A 23,101-nucleotide genomic window follows, 5' to 3' on the forward strand; every position below is an offset into this window, starting at 1 on the left:
AAGTTTGATGGCGTTTATTAAGTACACAGATATACAGATACTCATCTCTACATGTCGGTACATCTTAGCGAAACAATCATTCTTTAAGTCCATTTGCGTTACATGCTCTTGACTAACCTTCCTCCTGAATGTTAGGTTATCTTCTTTCTATACTCAGTTGCGTCTAAACTAAATATATACAGTATACAAGATAAACCAATGAGACATAAATAAATATATATAAGAAAAGGGTTCTAGCCAGTAGATAGAAAGCAAGAGTGCCCTCCGTTGGCAACTCATGACCTTTAATACTGACCAGGAAAGAGTTAACTGTGTCATCATCTGAACCCTCCCCCTAAACCTAGGATTGGTTCAGATCCCTTGTGATGTCATGATACACACCTACTTGATTAATATTCTATGAATCACTTGCCCTAGTTGCAAGGAATTTGATATTGATTAAACATGGCTGTGTTTACTGCTCTTGTGGTGTACATGTTGAGGTCAGTGAGACCTGTGGCCTTGTCCATAGAACAGCTTCTTGGTATGTCCTAATTCTGCTGACAGAACTGTAGATTTTCTCTCTAAGAGAAAATCCACTTAAAGGGCAAGTCTGCACCCCAAGCCTTTTTGACTAACTCAGTCCAAATAACGGAGGCCTACTTAAATTCTAACACTTTTCACCAGTAAATGCACATAATAAGAGACAGCTTTTCACCAGTAAATGCACATAAGGCAGCTTTTCACCAGTAAATACACATAAGATACAGCTTTTCACCAGTAAATGCACATAAGAGACAGCTTTTCACCAGTAAATGCACATAATAAGAGACAGCTTTTCACCAGTAAATGCACATAATGGCAAACAGCCAGCGTCCTCAGTATATGTAGCCAGGGATATATGTATCCAGTATATGTAGCCAGAGGTTTATGTCCCCAGTATATGTAGGCAGGGGTATATGTGCCCAGTATATGTAGCCAGAGGTTTATGTCCCCAGTATATGTAGGCAGGGGTATATGTGCCCAGTATATGTAGGCAGGGGTATATGTGCCCAGTATATGTAGTCGGGTATATGTCCCCAGTATATGTAGGCAGGGTATATGTGCCCAGTATATGTAGCCACAGGTATATGTCCCAGTATATGTAGTCAGGGTTATATGTGCCCAGTATATGTAGGCAGAGGTATATGTCCCCAGTATATGTAGGCAGGGTATATGTGCCCAGTATATGTAGGCAGGGTATATGTGCCCAGTATATGTAGCCACAGGTATATGTCCCAGTATATGTAGTCAGGGTTATATGTGCCCAGTATATGTAGCCACAGGTATATGTCCCAGTATATGTAGGCAGGGGTATATGTGCCCAGTATATGTAGCCAGAGGTATATGTCCCCAGTATATGTAGGCAGGGTATATGTTCCCAGTATATGTAGCCACAGGTATATATCCCAGTATATGTAGTCAGGGTTATATGTGCCCAGTATATGTAGCCACAGGTATATGTCCCAGTATATGTAGGCAGGGGTATATGTGCCCAGTATATGTAGCCAGAGGTATATGTAGGCAGGGTATATGTGCCCAGTATATGTAGCCACAGGTATATGTCCCAGTACATGTAGTCAGGGTTATATGTGCCCAGTATATGTAGCCAGAGGTATATGTGCCCAATATAGGTAGCCAGGTGACACCCCCCCCCCCCTCCCAGCAGGAGGGGAGCAGGCAGCGCAGTGGAGGGAGAGCTGTGGCATCAGCGGTGGAGAAGGGGGCAATCTCCCCCCCCTTCCCTCACCTTAGTGCTCTCACTCCCTCGCTCTCCCCTCCTGAAGTAGTGCTGACTGAGTGGCTGGCAGGCGGCAGCGAGCGGAACTTACCTGCTGCGTCTCGTCGCAGGCGCCGGATGATTTTCCGCCACTCTGGTCTGGTCCAGACCAGAGCAGCAGAACTTCCGGCGCTTGGAGCGAGACGGAAGGTAAGTCCCGCCCGCTGCCAGCCACTCAGTCAGCACTAGTTCAGGAGCGGTCAGCGAGGGAGGGAGAGCACTAAGATGAGGGAAGGGGGGGGGGAGATTGCCCTTACGGACGCTGCTGAATTCCTTACGGAATTCACGGGCAGCTTATTTTGTATCAAAATTTACGAGCTGCCCGTAAATTTACGGGCGGTTGGCAACACTGGTCTTGGGGCGGGGTTTTGCAGGAGATCGCACGCGCTAATGTGCGCATCTCTACATCAATGACTGAGCTCCGCTCCGTCATCAGTCTCCCAGCCGCTAGTAGACTGTTAGACAGCGAAAACGCTGTCTATTTACAGTGTACAGCGCTGCGTTCTACTGCAGCGCTGTACTGGTGACAGCCGTGTCACACGGCTTTCCCCCTGAGAGGCAGGAGAGCGATTGGCTCTCATAGGCTGATGTCTGAGAGCCAATCGCTAGGATTGGCCGGTGGGGGGAGGGCGGAGTTGAGAAAAAAACAAAATAAATAGTAAAATGTATTAACCACTTAAGCCTATGTTCGTCCAGATAGACTGTGCTGCTGCAGCTGAATGAGGCGCGCCTGCCGTTAGCCCCCGATCAATGAATGGGAATTTAGTTCCCATTCACCGATCTAAGTTCCCCAGAGAAAAAACGACAGCCTCTTATCAGAGGCTGCCGTCTTTCTGCTTAAATAAAAGTTCCCCATCCTCATACTAGTTCCTGGAAGCGTGATCGTTCGCTTCCTGGACCTTGGCCATTTTCTGGCTAAATAGTAAAACTACATCCACATAAATTTTTTAATAAATAAATACATTATATTCATGGGCGTCTGCAGAACATTTTTCAGGGGGGGGGGGGCAAAAATGGGGGTGTCGGTGTCAAAAATGGGTGTGGCCATGAAACACGATGTGGTTGTGGTCACAGGTGGAGCCAAATTTACATGAACTTAGCAATGGTGGGACATTAGACTAGGGCTATGGTAGGGATTAGATTGTGAGTGCCTCTGACACAGGTGCCCCCCAGTTTAAGTAGTGACAGGGAAACTTAAGCCATGCCCCCTGTGTGGCAATAAGCCACACCCCAGATTTTGCAGGAGGGTGCCAGTGGGTGGGAGAGGGTGACAATGGGCAGGAGGAGGGTGCCCGTGTGTGGTGGGGAGGGCAGTAGAAAGGCAGAGAGAGAGAGAGAGACTGCAGAGAGACACAGCTAAGATTGAGAGTGACAGCTGAGAGGCAGAGAGAGAGATGGCAAAGAGAGAGAGAGAGCAGGTAGGCAGAGAGGGACAGCAGGTAGGCAGAGAGCGCGAGCAAGAGAGAGAAAGAGACGGCAGAAAGACAGAGAGACACAGCAGAAAGGCAGAGAGAGAGAGTGCGAGCAGAAAGGCAGAGAGAGAGAGTGCGAGCAGAAAGGCAGAGAGAGAGAGAGAGCAAGCAGAAAGGCAGAGAGAGAGAGAGAGAGAGAGAGAAAAAGCAGAAAGGCAGAGAGAGAGAGAGCAAGCAGAAAGGCAGAGAGAGCAAGCAGAAAGGCAGAGAGAGAGAGAGCAAGCAGAAAGGCAGAGAGCAAGCAGAAAGGCAGAGAGAGAGAGTGCAAGCAGAAAGGCAGAGAGAGAGCAGAAAGGCAGAGAGAGACAGACAGCAGAAAGGCAGAGAGAGAGAGACGGCAGAGACAGAGAGAGAGCAGAAAGGCAGCTAGAGAGAGAGCAGAAAGGCAGAGAGAGAGAGAGTCAGCAGAAAGACAGAGAGATAGAGCAGAAAGGGAGAGAGAGAGAGACAGACAACAGAAAAGCAGAGAGAGAGAGAGACAGCATAGAAGCAGAGAGAGAGAGCACAGAAAGGGAGAGAGCGAGGCAGAGAGAGAGAGAGAGAGAGAGAGAGCGCAGAAAGAGATAGAGAGAGAGAGACAGCATAGATGCAGAGAGAGAGAGAGAGTCAGCAGAAAAGCAGAGAGAGTGCAGAAAGGCAGAAAGAGAGAGACCGCAGAGAGTTGAGAGGCAGAGAAAGAGAGACAGCAGAAAGGGACATCAGAAAGGCAGAGAGAGTATAGTTGCCCCCAGTATAGTTAGTATAGTCATCTCCAGTATAGCTAGTATAGTTGCCCCCAGTGTAGGTAGTATAGTCGCCCCCAGTATAGCTAGTATAGTCGCCCCCAGTATAGCATAGTTGCCCCCAGTATGGGGGAAGCTTGGAAGGAGGGACAGCAGCAGGGAGGGGGGCCAGACCCCCCCCCCCCCTCACGTGGATCCCCTCCTTCTGGGGCTTCCCTCCTCCAAATTAGCAGCGGCAAACAGAATCGAGCATCAGCGGGTGGAGAGGAACTGCCCACCTTCTTCCTGCATTCCAGGCTATGGCGCGCAGCGTCATCGTCACATGACACTAATCAGCAAGCACAGTGCGGTGGAGAAGGCGGTGACCAGTGTCGCGTGACGATGGCGCTGCGTACCATCACTTGGAACACAGGAAAAAGATGAGTAATTCCTCTCTGCCCGCTTCTGTTTGCAGCTACTAATTTGGAGGGGGGAAGCGCAAGAAGGAGGAGAGCCAGGTGAGGGAGGTGGGGGGTCTAGCCCCCCTCCCAGCCGCTGCCCCTCCTTTTGTGCTGCTTCCTCCTCCTGCAGGTTCGGGTGGCTAGGGGTGGGCAGCAGCTGGCCATGGGAGGGGGGGGGGGGGGGGGCGCATGTCTCATTTTGCCCATGATTATATTACATTTAAAATTAGCTGTTTCCCTCCCACACCAAAAATTACCCAAATAAAATTTTTAATAAAAAAAAATTGCAATAAAAAAAACCCCAACATAAAGTTACCTAAGGGTGCATATCAAGAGAGTATGTTAACCACTTCAGCCTACATTGTTGTTCACCTTATGCGTCCGAGACACTTTCACCTCCCATTCATTCGCCAATAACTGTATCACTAATTATCACAATTAATTGATCTATATCTTGTTTTTTCCACCACTAATTAGGTTTTCATTGGGTGGTACATTTTGCCAACAATTATTTTTTTTTAAATCCATTTTAACAGGAAGATTAAAAAAAAAATCTGTAATGAAAAAACTCCCCTCGGGTAAGGGGAGCCTCCGGATCCTATTGAGGCTTCCCCTGTCCTCCTCGGTCCCACGGCGACGGCGATAAATCCTTCCGGAGCGGCGGCGATTTAAATATTCGGGCTTCAGCGCCGGCGCAGTATCCGCTCTTCCCATGGAGATGGGCGAAAATAGCCGATCTCCATCGGGCCGCTCTACTGCGCAGTTCTGACGGAGAACAGCTATTTTTGCCTATCTCCGTTAGAAGAGCCGCAACAGCGCCCCCGCTGGAGCCCGAAAAGGTAAATATTGCACAGGCTGTCAGATTTGTCGCCTGTGCGCTCCAGGGGCTGCAGCAAGACCGCCGTGGGACACAGGAGGACGAGGGATGCCTCGATAGGGTCCAGAGGCTTCCCCCTACTGAGGTGAGTACCCCCCAGGGGAACTTTTTTCAATACAGGTTTTCTTTAACCTCCCTGGCGGTAAGCCCGAGCTAAGCTCGGGATATGCCGCGCAGGAGGATTTCTCAGGCCCTGCTGGGCCAATTTGCACACTTTTTTTTTGCAACATGCAGCTAGCACTTAGCTGCGTGTGCACTCTGATCGCCGCCGCGCCGATTAGCCGCCGCCGCTCGCCGCGCCGCCCCCCCCCCAGACCCCGTGCGCTGCCTGGCCAATCAGTGCCAGGCAGCGCTGAGGGGTAGATAGGGTCTCCCAATGACGTCGACGACGTCGATGATGTCATGCCGCCCGTCGACGGGGGAAGCCCTCCAGGAAATCCCGTTCTTTGAACGGGATTTCCTGATCGGAGATCGCTGTAGGCGATCGGAGTGGGCGGGGGAATGCCTCTGCACAGCGGCTATCATGTAGTCATGTCAGTATCATGATTTAAAAAAAAAAAAAAAAAACTACTCTGCTGCCCCCTGGCGGTTTTTAGTAGACCGCCAGGGAGGTTAAGAAAGAAATGGAAAAAATTCATTATTTCTCAGATTTTGGCCATTATAGTTTGAAATTAGTACATGCTACCGTAATTAACCTCTTGACGACCAGCTAACGCCGATTACCGTAAACTGGTTGTCTGAGGGTTTCCATGGCGGCCTTTCCATGTCCGTTCACGGAGGGTGTCTCCGTGAACAGCCGGAGAGCCGCCGATCGCGGCTCGCCGGCAAAATGTAAACAGGCGGGGAAGAAATCTCCGTTGTTTACATCATACAGCGCTGCTGCGCAGCAGCGCCGTAAGGCAGATCGGCAATCCCCGGCCTCTGATTGGCCAGGGATCGCCGGCATATGATAGGCTGAAGCCTATCCTTCGATGCGCAGGACGGAAATCCGTCCTGCGCAGCTCACAGGGGGAGGGAGAGGGATGGAGCGGGCGAGACGGCGAAGAACGATGCGGAGGGGGGCTTTGAAGAGCCCCCCCGCTAAGCAAATGCAGCCGGCGGTGATCAGACCCCCCCAGCAGAACATCCCCCTAGTGGGGAAAAAAGGGGGGTAGTCTGATCGCCCTGCTGCACTCCTGATCGGTGCTGCGGGCTGTAGAGCCCACGCAGCACCGATCATTGAAAAATTCCCTGGTCGGCAAGTGGTTAAAACCCATGTATTTCATTTGCCCATTGTCCCGGTTATTACACCGTTTAATTCATGTCCCTATCACAATTTATGGCGCTGATATTTTATTTAGAAATAAAGGTGTATTTTTTCAATTTGCGTCCATCACTATTTACAAGCTTATAATTTAAAAAATATAATAATATACTCTCTTGACATGCATATTTAAAAAGTTCAGACCCTTAGGTAAATATTTGTTGTTGTTTTTTTATTATTGTAATTTTTTTTTATTAAAAAAATGTATTTGGGTAATTTTTGGTGTGGGAGGTAAAGAGCTAATTTTAAATGTAATGTAATTATGTAATAAAAAATGTATATGGGTGCAGTTTACTATTTGGCCACAAGATGGCCACAGTCAAAGTCCTGGAAGCGTACGATCCCGCTTCCAGGAACTAGAAAGAGGACGGGGATTTTTTTTTTTTTTGCAGAAAGACAGCGATCATTGATAAGAGACCGTCGTTTTTTCTGTGGGCGACTTAGATCAGTGAATGGGAACTATATTCCCATTCACTGATCGGGGGCTAACGGCAGGCAGCGGGAGCACGCGAGAACGCCTCAGGCAGCGGGAGCTGCACAGTCTATCTGGATGGATATATCTGTCCAGATAGACTTAAGTGGTTAATATATTTTTTTTAAATTATAGGCTTGTAAATAGTGATGGACACAAATTGAAAAAATGCACCTTTATTAAAAAGGATTTAGAATAAAATAATTCTTAGCAAAATGTACCACCCAAAGAAAGCTTAAATGGTGGGGAAAAAAAACAAGATATAGATCATTTCAGTGTGATAAGTAGTGATAAAGTTATTGGCGAATGAATGGGAGGTGAAAGTTGCTCGGATGCATAAAGTGAACAACACTGTGTGCTGAAGTAGTTAATAAAATATACAATAAATATTTATTAAAAAAATAAAAACCCTGGAAGCAAGCATAGCCTACCAACAGAAAGCTCTGTTGGGGGGCAGAAAAGGGGGAGTAATCACTTGTGTGCTGAGTTGGAGGGCCCTGCAGCGAGGCCTTAAAGCTGCAGTGGCCTAAATAGCAAAATATAGCCTGGTCACTAGGGGGGTTGTAACCCTATGATCCTCAAGTGGTTAAATGTCACTTATGGGTAGAGTGTACCTTTTAATATGGTCTGTTTGCATTGTCTTTCCTAGGTGCTGAGGTTTGCTACGACAGAGTCGGATGCTTCTCTGATGTCAAACCCTGGGCAGGAACTATACAAAGACCCCTTGCAAAATTACCATGGTCTACTTCACAGATTAACACCCGATTCCTGCTGTACACCAGAAGCAACCTGAACAGCTACCAGGTAACCAGGAGTGATAATTCTGTGGCTAGCTATGGACACTGGGGCAGGTTTTTATGGCACCTCACAGGGCTGCAGTTTCAACACGTTTTTGTGCCATGTCTCAGTAATATTTTATTAGGCAGAGTTCTCAGTAGTTAGCTCAGTAGTCCCCCAGGCAGGAAAGGGGGGGGGGGCAGCGGGCAAAGAGCAGCAGAGAAGCCTCCCCCCCCCCCTCCCTCACCTAGGGCCCCTCCTTCCACACTCCCCCCTGTCCAAAATTGCAGCCAGAAGCGGCAGCAGCGAGCGCAGGAATCACTTACCATCCGAGAGAATCAGAGAGCTCTGCGTGCCACTGCTGGTCCGGTCTCCTGCACTGCAATGTCCAATCACACTCTCACAGGAAGTACTGCGAGAGCGTGATTGGATAGTCAGTGCAGAAGACCAGACCAGCGGCACGCAGAGCTATGGATCTCAGACGGTAAACTATTCCCCGCTGCTGCCGCTGGCTGGCTGACTGCAATTCTGGACGGGGGGGGGGGGGGAGCGCGGATAGGGGGGCCCCTACGTGAGGGGGGGGATGCTTCCCCCCCTCCCCGCTGCTCTGTGCCCACTTTCCCCCCTTCCTGCACTTAGCCTCCCTCTTTTTCAGCACTGGGGCCCCCAGGAGGCGGGGCGGCCAGGGCCCACCGATGGGACCATCGGCACTTCGGCGGCTCAGTACGGGCCTGAATAATAATACCTGTGCACAAAAGCAAAATATGATAATTGTATGGGTTATAAAAAGTAGGAAAACATATTTTTATTGAATATTTTGTCAGAGTTTAAAACCGCTTTAAACAATACCAATTGCTTGGCAGCCCTGCTGGTCTAGAAACACCTGATCTGCTGCATGCTTGTTCAGGGTCTATGCAAGCCCGGATTTATACTTTTTGCGCCCCTAGACCAAGTATGCTGTGGCTCTCCTTTCTTGTGCAGTAGCGACCCTCATTCCATGTGTAGCCCCCTCTTCCATGTGTATCATCCCTGTACTGCAGCTCCTCTCTTTCATTAACAGCTCCCTTGAGCATCAGTTTCTCTTTCTCATGTATTGCTTTTTTTCAACTTTCTCTTTCATATGTAGCAACCAGTCTTTCAAGTCCAAGTGCCCCCTTGGGCGGAAGCTGCCCAAGTCCCCTGCCTTTGAGGCCTTTCCAGGCATCCAGCCCTAGGTCTATGGCTAAACGTATAGCAAGGCAACTACTATTGCTTAAAAGGAAATAAAGATGGCGATCTTCATATCCACATCGCTTCAGTTGTCCTTTAACTACTGACTTTGTGTGATGTATACCAGGGCTTTTCAATCTTTTCACTAATTGTACCACTTTTATCACCTGAAACTTTGAAAGAACCACCCGTGGGCCTGCGCAGTAGAGCGGACCTGATCAGGCTCGGCTGTTTCCACCAGAATCCAAGTGGAGAACTGCAACTGCGTATGCGGATATGCGGACAAGGAGATCTTTGGGCATCCTATCGCTGGATCCCCTCTACTGTGGAGAAAGGGGGAAGCCTCTTTAGCCTCCAAGGTCCTCGCCGTGCTGCCCTTCAGAATAGTTCAGACCTCAGATCAGCAGTAACTCGACTGCCAATGTGCACCGTTCGCCTGGCTGTCTCTTCACCACTGATCTGAGGTCTGAAGTATGCTGCAGGGCAGGACAGTGAGGAACCAGCGAGGGAAGATGAACTTTGTGGAGGCAAGATGGGACCAAGACAAATAGCAGGCAAGCCTGGTGTGTACCACCTGGCCAACAGCAAAGTACCACTGGTGGTACGCGTACCACAGGTTGAAAAGCCCTGATGTATACTTCTAGTCATTTTCATTAGTTCTTGGACACTTGCAAATTAGTCCCATGAAGCTCATGTTTGCTTATATTGGAGAATAAGGTTGTAGTGTTTGGTATAGCAGTGTTTGCCTGTTAGTCCTTAGTGCACATAGGCTATCATTCATAAAAGTATGTTTGGTAAAAAAAATCTAGGCGGGAATATACTGCATTCGGTATTTTAGACTTCTGTGTGCTAATTGATAAACATGTTTACAGTTGCGATAGAAGTTCAGTGATTTCCCGAACTAGGCTGGCGGTAACATGAGAAGCTGCCTGAGTTGATACATTCTCTCCTCCAGAGACAGGGTTACAATAAAAGAGGCATCCCCAACTTCCCTTTAGATGTGCATTTTCTTTTTATACTGCCTCTGTTTGCGGTGAATCTGTCTATTAGTCTTTCTAAACAATCTATTTAATTGCCACAGCTTAGAAGAACTTCAAGAAATGTTATACATGCAGGCTTTCTGATGTAAAAAAAAACATATGAAAACAGGTACCCAAGAGGTTAAAAAACACAGCCTGGGGTATTCTGGAGAGCCTTGTTTGTTCTGCTCTCACCACTGCTGTCTGGGAATTGACATTTTGCTAAGTGGTCGGTAAAGTCAGCTGTTTTCAGCATTACCGCATGCGGGAATGCTTTATGAATAATAGCCATAGTCCTTGTTTGTTACAGTTGCTGGTTTCCAGTGTTTCTGGAAGGAGCACATGGCTTATCCTTTTACCTGTGTGACATATGAGGGCATGTTGGGGAGGAGCGGTCAGGCAACCATACATCGCCAAGGATCAGATAGACACCTGAGGAACGAGTGCTGCATAGACTTTCTTGTATATGTGTAAAACCCCATGCTTAGTTCACACAACTCTCCCTGAGATATTTATATCTTTATTGCTATACATATATCATTTATACCTCCAGACCATCACCGCTACCAACCCTTCCTCCATCTCCTCTTCCAATTTCCGCACCTCCAGGAAGACCCGCTTTATCATCCACGGCTTCACAGACAGTGGAACAGCCGCCTGGCTTTCTGATATCTGTAAGGTAAGCAGGTTTTTTTCTTACTGTAAATAAAATGTATGCTGAATTGTAGATATTTAGACTGTTCAAATGCACAGCACCATGAAGGACATTTTATTTATTGTCTACAGAAAACAAACTAGTCAGGATCTGCTTTCACATAAGTGTGATTATAACATAAACATACCTTCCAACATTTAAAGATGAGAAAGAGGGACACTTAAGCCACACCCCTACTTTTCCAAACTGCCAATGAGTGGGTGTGTTCATGACAGGTGTGGGCGGAGCCACTTATAAAATAATGGAACCACATTTTCTTCCCAAACATTATTAGGCAAAGTGACCCTCAAACACACATTACCTCCCTCTAGAACCACACTTAATATGGTAGTGTTACCTCCAAAACCACACCTGATATGGCAGCGTTACCTCCCAATCCAAATCTAATATGGCAGCTATACTTCCCAAACCATATCTAATTTGGCAGCATTAGCCCCACATTTAATATAGCAAGGTTGCCTATAAACCACACCTAAAGTAGCTTTCTCTCCATGTGTGGGAGAGCATGGCTGAGCATGAGGATGGAACGAAGTGTAATTGTGGATGTGGACAGGCGGGAATGTGGGTGTGCTGGTCAATTGAGAGTGGAGCTTAGACAGCACTACAAGCCTCTTTTTAATCCTTCCTGGGACATCAGGAGGATGCTTTTAAGCCAGGACTGGCGAAACTAACCAGTTGGGAGGCATGCATAAATATGCTAACTCAGCCCCTACCATACTCCTTTCTGTCACCACCAGTATGAGCATGGGAGGCTTATGGGGAAGTTTCTCACTTTTACCTAGCTAAGGTGAGAGGTACAATTTGATGCAGACCCTTCTGTAAGACTTCATAAAGATGTATTCCAAAGTACAGCAAACCTATTTAGAATGGATAGCACTTTTGCATTGCAATATAAGGCCACTATCTACATGGGATGTGTATGTTCTTCCTCTGTGTAGGTTTCCTCTGGGGACATTTGGTTTCTTCACATCTCCGATACATACTAGTAAATTGGTTGGTTCCTCACAAAATTGGTCTTAAGGCGAACCTGAAGTGTTTTGCGAATTAGTTTGATACTTAAGAAGAGGGAAGCCTCTGCTTCCTCCAGTGGCTTCTCATGTCCTCCTCTAGACCACCACCCCTACCCGGGGGCCTGGGTTCCTTCTGTCAGCTAGGGGCTGCACTCCTCTTCATGCATGGGTGTGTTGAAAAGACATAATAATAATGACTTTCTCTGTCGCAGAAACTGCTTGGCATTGAAGATGTGAACTGCATCTGTGTGGACTGGTCTGGAGGATCTCGCACTGGCTATACCCAGGCTTCCAACAATATCCGAGTGGTGGGCTCAGAAGTGGCCTACTTCCTTCAAGTTCTTTCGGTAACATGACTTTAAGCCTTGTAATACTGCTGATTAACTGTTTGATGTAAATATTGTTTGGTCTTTTTTATACACTGTGTACTCGGCTCTTTTTGCAGAATTACGTATTTAATTTTACAACATAACTGGACTGAAATAATAGTATAAAAACAGAAAAGAGTGTTTTTGTTCTCATCATAATTTGGGCCTGTTTGTAAAACCTGTGCTAACTAGCTAACTGTGATAAAATAGCAGAGAACAGGTGCACCATTTTCTAGGTTGCGTTTTACCTTTTTAACAGAACATTATTCAAAATATTTGGACTGTATTAATATTTCTTATCGTGCTTTGTGTGTGATATTAGAACAACTTTGGCTATTCCCCTGCCAATGTTCATCTGATTGGCCACAGTCTGGGTGCCCACACAGCTGGTGAAGCTGGCAAAAGATTCAGAGGTGTTGCTAGGATCACTGGTGAGTACTCAGAAAGCCATAACTTACAGAAACACAATTGGGAACCTAAATCAAAGCACAGCTCAGCTAAAGCAATGTAGTGAGGCAAGGAGTCAGAAAGCTGCATAACCTGCATGCAAGTAATGCCGTATTCACTTTCACAGCTATTCAGCCAGTGCGATGGATCACTTGTGATAATTATTGGAGACTTTCTGTTTCCTTGTAGACACAAACTGTCCTACTGCTACTAAACTTCTCTCACTCACCTCTGTGTGACCTCTCTCAGTGGTGCCCTACCTCCACCCACAAAAATGGCACACAAAGACCTCTACCCCCAAACATGGCCACACAAAGACCTCCACCCGCAAAGATGGCCACACAAAGACCTCCACCCATAAAGATGGCCACACAAAGACCTCCACCCACAAAGATGGCCACACATAGACCTCCACCCACAAAGATGGCCACACATAGACCTCCACCCACAAAGATGGCCAGTGGCCACACATAGACCTCCACCCACAAAGATGGCCACACATAGACCTCCACCCACAAAGATGGCCACACATAGACCTCCACCCACAAAGATGGCCACACATAGACCTCCACCCACAAAGATGGCCACACAAAGTCCTCCACCCACAAAGATGGCCACACAAAGTCCTCCACCCACAAAGATGACCACACAAAGACCTCCACCCACAAAGATGGCCGCACATAGACCTCCACCCACAAAGATGGCCGCACATAGACCTTCACCCACAAAGATGGCAGCGTACATGCAAAAAGGGCACTGCAGAAATTTCAGCACAAGAAATAGCCATTAGTAGATTATCTGTAAAATTACTGATATTGTACTATTAGAGGTTGAAATTCTAATGCTAAAATATCGGTAAACTGTAACGCTACTTTATTTAACGCAAAATCTAACCCTATTCTCACACAATTGCAACTATAATGGGAAGTTTGGGCACAGGGGTTGCATGCTGTACAAACTGTGGCTACAAACAGCAGGTGCCCACATTTCCCATTACCCTCTGGGCCTAGTCTTTACAAGACACTGCTCTTATTCAAACTTCAATAACATTGTCCCCCCCCCCCCTCAGATCACAATCTATTGCCTTCCTCTAATTGCCCCTCCCTGCTTCCCTCCATCTACCACTCCCTCCCCCCACCCACCATAATTACCACTGTATACCACTCACTTATGTAGGAATTATTGTGCCGCTAATCAGAGCCGGGACAAGGTCCTCCAGCATGCAAGTATGAGACACCAAAGTGCGCCCCTCCATCCCTCCCACCTCAGCCGCCACAAACTGATTGCTATTAGACTAAGAGGCCCCCTCGGGGCCCCCCCTAGCACCTTCATCTCCGGAGCGGAAGGGGCTGGAGGAAGCCCCAGGTATGTATAAAATCGTTTTAATTATACAGCTCTGGTACACTTTCAATATGTTTTTTACCCAAAAGGACACGGCATCTTAAGTAAAATGGTTGTGTAGGATGCAAATTGAACAGTGTTTGAGGTGTAGAATGTGAATGTTTTTGTATTCCCCATATATGCGGCATCAAAGAAGAAAACTGTTTATTAACTTGTGTTCCTTGATCCTCTATAATCAGGCTTGGACCCCGCTGAGCCATACTTCCAGGACACACCCACTGAAGTCAGGCTGGACCCTTCAGATGCTACTCTGGTTGATGTTATCCACACAGATACTGGACCTTTGGTTCCCAGCCTAGGTCAGTCTTTATATCAGGCTACAGAAGTATTCTGGGTTACAAGTGCGGATGGATACTAAAGCCAAAAACAGGTTGCAAATTTTGGCATGTGCCACATTTGTTCACACAAAAAGTGATTTTAGTGACAAGCCCACTTTAACGAAAAGCTCAGACGGCATCACAAAAAAAAAAATACAACAAAAAAACATACAACCTGCTCCACGCCACCTCCAGGATGCATCCTCGCCACTCTCTGTAAACAAATCCAAGATGGCCGCGTTCCAGAAGTACTTCCTTGGTCACGACTTAGCTGACGATTGGAGGAGGCGGGGAGTGAGGTGAGGAGGCAGGGGAGGCAAGGCGGGGGAAGTATTTTGATTGACGGCGGCAGGTAAATAGCAGGCTAGCGACAATCACTCATTTTAGGGGAGCACAGGAAAGCGAAGGGGGAGCTGACAGCCGCACAGAGGGGGCACAGAGGCATGTCACTGAGCAGAGAACATACCTCTGTGTCCTGTAATTTATTGTGTGATCCATCAAAGTGTACCAGAGCTGAGTTATTAGAAACGTTTTATACATACCTGGTCTTCCAAAACGATCCAGCACAGCTCTTTTACCAAAAGGTATACCTTACTGGATCTTACAAAACATACAAGTAAAAAGCTGTATAGTGGCTACGGTCCACCGTTTCGGACCACCATAGTCCTTGCTCACGCCACACAGCCAACTGTGCAAGTGCAAATTCACAGCTTATATAGTAACATTTAAAACATGGCAACCAATCAAGATTCACATGCATGTGAATGGGGAACTAGAGGTCAGTCCCTCTAGTTCCCCATCAGGTCCGGTCATTTGCATGTGAATCTTGATTGGTTGCCATGTTTTAAATGTTACTATATAAGCTGTGAATTTGCACTTGCACAGTTGGCTGTGTGGCGTGAGCAAGGACTATGGTGGTCCGAAACGGTGGACCGTAGCCACTATACAGCTTTTTACTTGTATGTTTTGTAAGCTCCAATAAAGTATACCTGTGCTGGATCGTTTTGGAAGACTTGGATTACTAACCCAGTTGGTAAACAGGTGGATCCGCTGCACGGCTGACCCCTGAACCATTTGAGTGCTGTCCCGCCAGCTTTTTCTGGAGATTATACATACCTGGGGCTTCCTCCAGCCCCATGCATGTATAAAACTTTTATAATAACTCCGCTCTGGTTTCCTTTAAGCTAATCTTGTTCATGCTAAAACGAATAAAGAATGTTAATAATGACATGCTTGATCCTTATTTAGGTTTTGGAATGAGTCAGGTTGTTGGCCATCTGGACTTCTTCCCCAATGGCGGTGTTCATATGCCTGGATGTCCTCAGAACATTGAAATTCCCAACGTCAACGTGGACGATATCTGGAATGGTGAGAATGATTTCTGATCTATCTATAACAGAACGTTTTGATGCAGTAAGGTAACATGGTATAGTAGATTACTACTTAGAGGACTTGTTATAGGTCAGACCTGAGTAACTTCTAACCCACCCTTAAAGTGGTCTGAAACTCCGACATAACATTCAATAAAAAATGTGTTTTCCTACTTTTTATTACTCATACAGTTATCATATTTGCTTTTGTGCACAAGTAATATTGTCTGTTTACAAATTACAAGTTTCCAAAGTGTAGTTTATCTTGCCCTGAAACCTGTCATTGCATTTTATTCAAACTGCTTTTTATTATATATTAACATCTTTTCATTATCTGTTCTGAGCGGTGTGTGTGCTTGAAGCACAGAGAGCTTCACGGAGAGCTCCTTTTTACTTGTTACACTGTGTTTACACACATGTATCAACATAGGAATGCAAAGATACTGTTATCTCCAGTTTGGATGCGGATTTCAAGCTGAATAGCCGGACAAAGTGCCTTGTTTAACCATTTCAGTGATTTTCTGCTAAAAAAATATTCTGGGATCGTACCTTTCAAGCAGTGAGGAATCTTTTCGAGCAAAGTAGAAATGCTGACTTTCAGACCACTTTTAAGCCTCATCTACACATGTAGATGAGGCGGCGATGTTCCTTATCAATCGAGCCGCTGATGCATTCAACACTAGTGATGTAACAATGTATGGATAAACATAGTAGATGAGTCCATATGGTGGGGTAGCACACTGGGTGGAGGGTCCTACCAAATAGACTTGCAGTCTAAGGGGGGTAGGGGAAAGGGGAGAGGAACAAATAAGAGGGGGTGGAGTGAATGTCCAAGGCAGGGGGTGGAGCTATGAAGATGCACATAAGAAATGGTGAACAGATGGGGTCTTTAAAGAGAACCAGAGACGAAGCACCCTCATGTATTTTACCATATATCAATGGGAACATGACAGTAAACACCTACTCTGCTCTTTGTTTGATTCTTTACTGCTCAGTCTGCCTGTTATCAGCTCTGATAAGAATCCCCGACTGAGCATTCAGTCTAGCTTTGCCCCAGAATGATTATAGCTGAGTCAGTCTTCTGTGATGTCTTTCAAGCCCAAGCTCGCCCCCTCCTGGCTCTGCTTTATTGCTATGTATCCTCGTAGCAGGAAAGCAGATTCTTATCAGAGTTGATAACAGGCGGATTTAGCAGAGAAGAATTAAACAAAGAGCAGAGTAGGTGTTTACGGTCATGTTCCCATTGATATATACAGGGGTTGGACAAAATAATGGAAACACCTTGAAAATCAACAAAATATATTTTAATATGGTGTAGGTCCACCTTTTGTGGCAGTTACAGCCTCAATTCTCCGAGGTATTGATTCATACAAATTGTGAATTGTTTCCAAAGAAATTTTAGCCTATTCTTCAGTTAAAACACCCTCCAGTTCTTCTAGGGACGATGGTGGTGGAAATAGACTTCTTACTTGAATCTCTAATAAAGACCATAAATGCTCAATAATGTTGAGGTCTGGGGATTGTGGTGGCCAGATGAGATACTCAACTTTATTAGAATGTTCCTGTGCCATGCTTTAACAATTCTAGCTGTATGGCTTGGGGCATTATCATCTTGAAAGATTGCATTCCCCTCCGGAAACCGTTCTTGAACCATAGGATGAACTTGGTCGCCCCAAAATTCCTAAATAGTCTCGACTGTCAATTCTTCCATGAAGGGAAATCATTGGCCCGGCGGATTTCCAAGAAATATTACCCCAGATCATCACAGAACCCCCGCCATGTTTTACGGTTGGGAGAAGGCAGTCTGGAGGAAATGCTTCTTTTGGCTGTCTTCAAATGTACACTCGGCCGGAAATAATGTAAACGATAATTCGTCTGAGAAAATCAAAATTTTCCACTGCTCGAGGGACCAATTCTGGTGGTTTCTATACCACTCTAAATGCTTTGAAACATTTGTCTTTGAGAGAAGAGGTTTTCTAATTGCAGTTCTTCCATGGAATCCAGATTTGTGCAGCTCCCGACGAACAATTTTGGTGCAGACTGGGTTCTGTAGGTGTTCATTCAGCTCTGCAGTGATTTTAGGAGCCGTGGTCTTGCGAGCTTTTCTAACAATTAGATTTAGAGTCCAACAGTCTCTCTCAGACAACTTCAACTTTTGGCCACAACTGTGCTTTGCTGAGGACATTTTTCCTTCTCTTTCAAAGGCAGTCAATACTTTTGAAACAGTACCTCTTGAAATGCCAAGCATTCCGGCAGTTTCTGGTACAGTAGCACCTGCCATACGAGCACCAACAATTTCGCCTCTTTGAAAGTCTGAGAGATCTGCCATTTTTATACATTATAACCCACTGGTTTAAATATCTGTAAAAAAAAAAAATTATTTTCATTAAACCTATCAAATAACAAAAATAATAAACAAAAAAAAAATTAACATATGTCAAGTTTTGATTGCTTAAAATATGTTTCCATTATTTTGTCCAACCCCTGTCTGGTAAAATACATGAGGGTGCTTCGTCTCTGGATCTCTATAAAGCCTGCTTGTAAGAGTTGAAGGTGAGGAATCAAACACAACTTAAAACTCACCTCTTCAGGGAAGCACATAATCTAACCTAGGCCATTAGTTACTGGCACATCGTCGTTTCTTCCTCTGTTATACAGTAAGGCACACAGTTTCATCTTATAAACCGCTTACCAACACCCCTTATCTGGTCTGTCCACCAATTATCCCCGGGCATTGTACACTAAATAGTTATTTGTATCATCTTATGCTTTAAAGACTAAAGAAAAAAGTGACTGCATTATGTTAGCTCTAATTCTAGCCACTTAACGACCAGCTAACGCCGATAGGCGGCGGCTGGTCGTTTGTGGTTTTACATGGAAACGGTCGCTTGTTCGAGCGGCCGTTCCGTGTCAGTTCACGGAGGGTGTCTCCGTGAATAGCCTGTGAGCCTCCGATCGCGGCTCACAGGCTAATTGTAAATACGCGGGGAAGAGATACAGCAGCACCGTAAAGGAGATCAGCGGTCCCCGGCCTCTGATTGGCCGGGGATTGCCGCCGTGTGATAGGCTGAAGCCTATCAGAGGCGGCACAGGATGCATCGCTGTCCTGTGCCGCCCATGGAGGGAGAGGTAGGGAGGGAAGGAGAGGGAGAGAGGAATCACGCTACGGAGGGGGGCTTTGAGGAGCCCCCCCTCGGCCACACGGAGTGGCGGGGATCAGACCCCCCCAGCAGGTCATCCCCCTAGTGGGGAAAAAAGGGGGGGAAGTCTGATCGCCCAGCCTCAAAGCTGATCTGTGCTGCGGGCTGGAGAGCCCACGCAGCACAGGTCAGCCAAACACAGCCCGGTCCTTAAAGGGATACTGTAGGGGGGTCAGGGGAAATTGAGTTGAACTTACCCGGGGCTTCTAATGGTCCCCCGCAGACATTCTGTGCCCGCGCAGCCACTCACCGATGCTCCAGCCCCGCCTCCGGTTCACTTCTGGAATTTCAGACTTTAAAGTCTGAAAACCACTGCGCCTGCGTTGCCGTGTCCTCGTTCCCGCTGATGTCACCAGAAGCATACTGCGCAGGCCCAGTATGGTCTGTGCCTGCACAGTACACTCCTGGTGACATCAGCGGGATCAAGGACACGGCAACGCAGGCGCAGTGGTTTTCAGACTTGGTCTGAAATTCCAGAAGTGAACCTGAGGCGGGGCTGGAGCATCGGTGAGTGGCTGCGTGGGCACAGGATGTCTGCGGGGGACCATTAGAAGCCCCGAGTAAGTTCAACTCATTTTCCCCCGGCCCCCCTACAGTATCCCTTTAAGTGGCTAGATATGTATCCTCAAAACTGGAAAGATTGCATCATTGGAATCTCTGTAATATAAGACACAAAATGCTGTAATGTACCACCCCATGTAGCCATCTCGTGTTCCCGGGAGCTTCTGAACTGACCACTAGCGTTCCAGGCTCACTGTCATGTGACCGCGGCGAGCCGGGAGCTCTAGCAGTTAGCTCAGAAGCTGCTGGGGGCACTAGAGGATGCAAGCCGAAGTGAGGACAGGTAGCTAATGCATACTGCCGCATGTTCTGCAGTGCACTCAGCAAACGGGGGGCCTCTGCACATGTCACCCGCGGTATATCACCTGCAGATCACAAAATTTGGTAAATAGAATTTAGAACTTTTGTTTATATGGCTCTTTGACTCGTGAATTTTTTATGGTTTATTTAGGAGTGATTAACTTTGTGACCTGTAATCACATGAGGGCCATCAAGTACTACACAGACAGCATTGGCAACACTGCTGCATTTGCCAGCTACCCTTGTGCCAATTGGAACACCTACCAGGCTGTAAGTACATCTGTCTCAGGATCTAGTTCCTTGCTTCTTTCTGATAGAGAAGCTGATGGTTACATCAGCAGCCACTTGTGCAATATAACATGACACTTATAAACTTGTTTTGTGCACGTTGTCTGTCACAATAATCTCCCTGGCAGCAGGGACAGCATCACCACATGCATAGCTCCCAACTGTCCCTCTTTCGGAGGGACAGTCCCCCTTTGGGAGCCCTGTCCCTCTTTCTTCATAATTTGTCCCCGTTTTAGGACTTTGTCCCTCTTTCTATATAAATATGGGTATTTCTCTACTGAAAAATGTGCTTGATTGACTCTAAACTGTATTTCCATCCTTTAAATTGATATATTACTAATTAGGTGTCCCTCTTTCTCATCTCAAAAAGTTGGGAGGTATGCCACATGGGTGTGCCGCCATCCAAAAATCCCTCCAGAGCCGGACTGAGACTTGGGAGGCCCCAGCCTCCGTTTGCTGTTCCTGCCCCTCATATGGCTGTATGCAGAGCAAAGAGGAGCGTGCTTGTAGCTGTGATTGTCAGCGCTGCCGGGATCCCTCTTCAGCCCTCTCTGTCGCAGAGTATCATGTCTATGACACTCTCTAGGGGTGTGTCTCATTGCGTGCACTGCTGGAGGGGTCATAGAGGTGAGCTGCTGCGACAGAAAGGGCTGAAGAGGGATCCCTGTGGCGCCAATAGGTGAGTCAGAGCTCCATGCATGCTGTGCTCTTCATATGGAGGGGAGGCTACCTAATACTGTGGGCACATCTGTCTATGCTGGGTTGGTGTGCTACCTAATACTGTTGCACATCTATCTGTGCTGGGTTGGAGTGCTACCTAATACTTGGGGACATCTGGCTATCTGTACTGGGCTGGTGGGGGGCAATAATACTGGGAGCATATCTGGCTATCTATACTGGGGAGGGAGCTACCTAATACTGGGAGCATATCTGGCTATCTATACTGGGGAGGGAGCTACCTAATACTGGGGGCATATATGGCTATCTATCCTGGGGAGGGAGCTACCTAATACTGTGAGCCTGTCTGGCTATCTATACTGGGGAGGGAGCTACCTAATACTGGGGGCATATATGGCTATCTATACTGGGGAGAGAGCTACCTAATACTGGGAGCATATCTGGCTATCTATACTAGGGAGGGAGATACCTAATACTGGGAGCATATCTGGCTATCTATACTGGGGAGGGAGCTACCTAATACTGGGAGCATATCTGGCTATCTATACTGGGGAGGGAACTACCTAATACTGGGAGCCTATCTGACTATCTATACTGGGGGAGGGAGCTACCTAATACTGGGAGCATATCTGGCTATCTATACTGGGGAGGGAGCTACCTAATACTGGAGGCATATCTGGCTATCTATACTGGGAAGGGAGCTACCATATATTAGGAGCATATCTGGCTATCTATACTGGGAAGGGAGCTACCTAATACTGGGGGCATATCTGGCTATCTATACTGGGTTGCAGGGCTATCTAATGCTAGGGACACAACTGGTTATTCAAATTGGACTATTCGGCTACCTACTACATTTCCAAACCTAGGCTTATACTCGAGTCAATAACTTTTTCCCCTGTATTTTTAGGTAAAACTAGTTACCTCTGCGTACATTTGGATTGGCTTATACTCTAGTATATGTGGGTAATCTGATCTACTCTTCAGAGCCTTGACTAATTTATGATTAATACATTTCCTGTTACACATGCCCGTGGGTGTCTTGTGATTTAATAGCTGCTTCACAAGGTCTACATTTTGCTTCTTTTGGATGAACACCTCTTGGTTATACAACGTTAGCTGAGCTATTCTTGTTGTTCTCTGCTAGATATATCTTGTGTTGCTATTTTTACAGGGCAGCTGTAAATCTTGCCCCAGCGCTGGTTGTCCAAAGATGGGCCATTATGCCGATACCTATCGTGGAGTAACCGGTTCCAGCCAGGTCTTTTACCTGACCACACCTTAAGGGTAAGTCAGAGAGTGTTGTGTGATCTTTTTTTGGTTTATTTATTTTTTTTTGTTTCAGCACAATTCTAAATAATGGTGTGATTATTATTTAATGTCTCTATATTTTTTTTCAGGAGAAAAAAAGCCGCCTTGCCGTATTGTGTGAAATTTCATTACCAATAAAATCTGACCTTAGTCAAAGTCACGGTGTCTGTGGGTTTTTGTTTGTTTGTTGTTTTTTTTTGGGGGGGGGGGGGGGGGGTTGTTTACTATTTCCTGCCTTCATTTACTTCTCCTTCCTCAAACTTGGCCATGTAACAGATTAATTATTAGACAAGAAAAATAACCTTTACATTGTGCTTTTCTTTTGGCGGACTCAAAGCACTTTAGCTGCAGCCACTAGGGCACGCTCTGTTGGCAGTAGCAGTGCTAGTGAGTCTTGCCCAAGGTCTTCTTACTGGCTTACTGAACAGGAAGAGCTGAGATTCATCAATTCATACTACAGTGGTGTTATACACCATAAGTATCACTCTACAGGCGTGTTCATGCCATGCACACTGCTGTGCGGTACAGTGCAGGAACATCAGATGCAGTGTTGAAAGCAATATTTAACATTCAAGCTAATGCAATGTGGTGCAATAACACACTACTGCATGCATTTCTGTGTGCTGCTCCAATCGTAAGCAGTAGTGTATTTGGCATATTTGAATTCAGAACGGATTTATTTCTTTTCAAAAGCACTTAGTGAATGGCAGTTGCTCTTTCCAACTGCCAAAAAACTATGTAGCGAGCAGGGAAGCTGGCCAGCATCATTGTTTAAATCCTTTTTAGGGAATCCTATACAATAAAATGCAAGTGTCCCTGCCTCATCAACTGAATGGTCGTGTGTCCCTGGATTTTTTGTACTGAGCATGTGTGCAGCCAGGGCAGTTAGGACACACGGCCGGATGACAGTTTGCTGTGTGTGGTTCACAGAGGTTCTCATTGCATTGTGGGAAATAACAGCTTTTTCCAACTGCCAAGCAAGCAGCTCCCTGTGTGCATATACTTCAGACAGTGGTGGGGAACGAGCAAGCAGGACGCGTATGTGT

At 46.5% G+C, this 23,101-nt stretch overlaps 1 protein-coding gene across 3 annotated transcripts in view; it reads left to right on the forward strand.

The window, feature by feature from the left end:
- The window catches only part of LOC137536002 (pancreatic triacylglycerol lipase-like), a 197,572-nt gene extending 175,361 nt beyond the window's left edge, over nucleotides 1–22,211 (forward strand). For all 3 annotated transcript variants that reach the window (XM_068257928.1, XM_068257929.1, XM_068257930.1), the window contains 9 exons: nucleotides 7,734–7,888; nucleotides 10,643–10,768; nucleotides 12,027–12,161; nucleotides 12,505–12,613; nucleotides 14,210–14,329; nucleotides 15,596–15,715; nucleotides 19,930–20,048; nucleotides 21,919–22,031; nucleotides 22,145–22,211. In XM_068257928.1, the coding sequence (XP_068114029.1) occupies nucleotides 7,734–7,888; nucleotides 10,643–10,768; nucleotides 12,027–12,161; nucleotides 12,505–12,613; nucleotides 14,210–14,329; nucleotides 15,596–15,715; nucleotides 19,930–20,048; nucleotides 21,919–22,029 (995 nt within the window). In that variant the 3' untranslated portion in view covers nucleotides 22,030–22,031; nucleotides 22,145–22,211. The remainder of the gene's footprint in view (nucleotides 1–7,733; nucleotides 7,889–10,642; nucleotides 10,769–12,026; nucleotides 12,162–12,504; nucleotides 12,614–14,209; nucleotides 14,330–15,595; nucleotides 15,716–19,929; nucleotides 20,049–21,918; nucleotides 22,032–22,144) is intronic.
- Nucleotides 22,212–23,101: the final 890 nt, after the last annotated feature.

Source organism: Hyperolius riggenbachi, chromosome 10 (assembly GCF_040937935.1).
Source record: "Hyperolius riggenbachi isolate aHypRig1 chromosome 10, aHypRig1.pri, whole genome shotgun sequence".
In the NCBI taxonomy this organism is placed as follows: Eukaryota; Metazoa; Chordata; class Amphibia; order Anura; family Hyperoliidae; genus Hyperolius; species Hyperolius riggenbachi.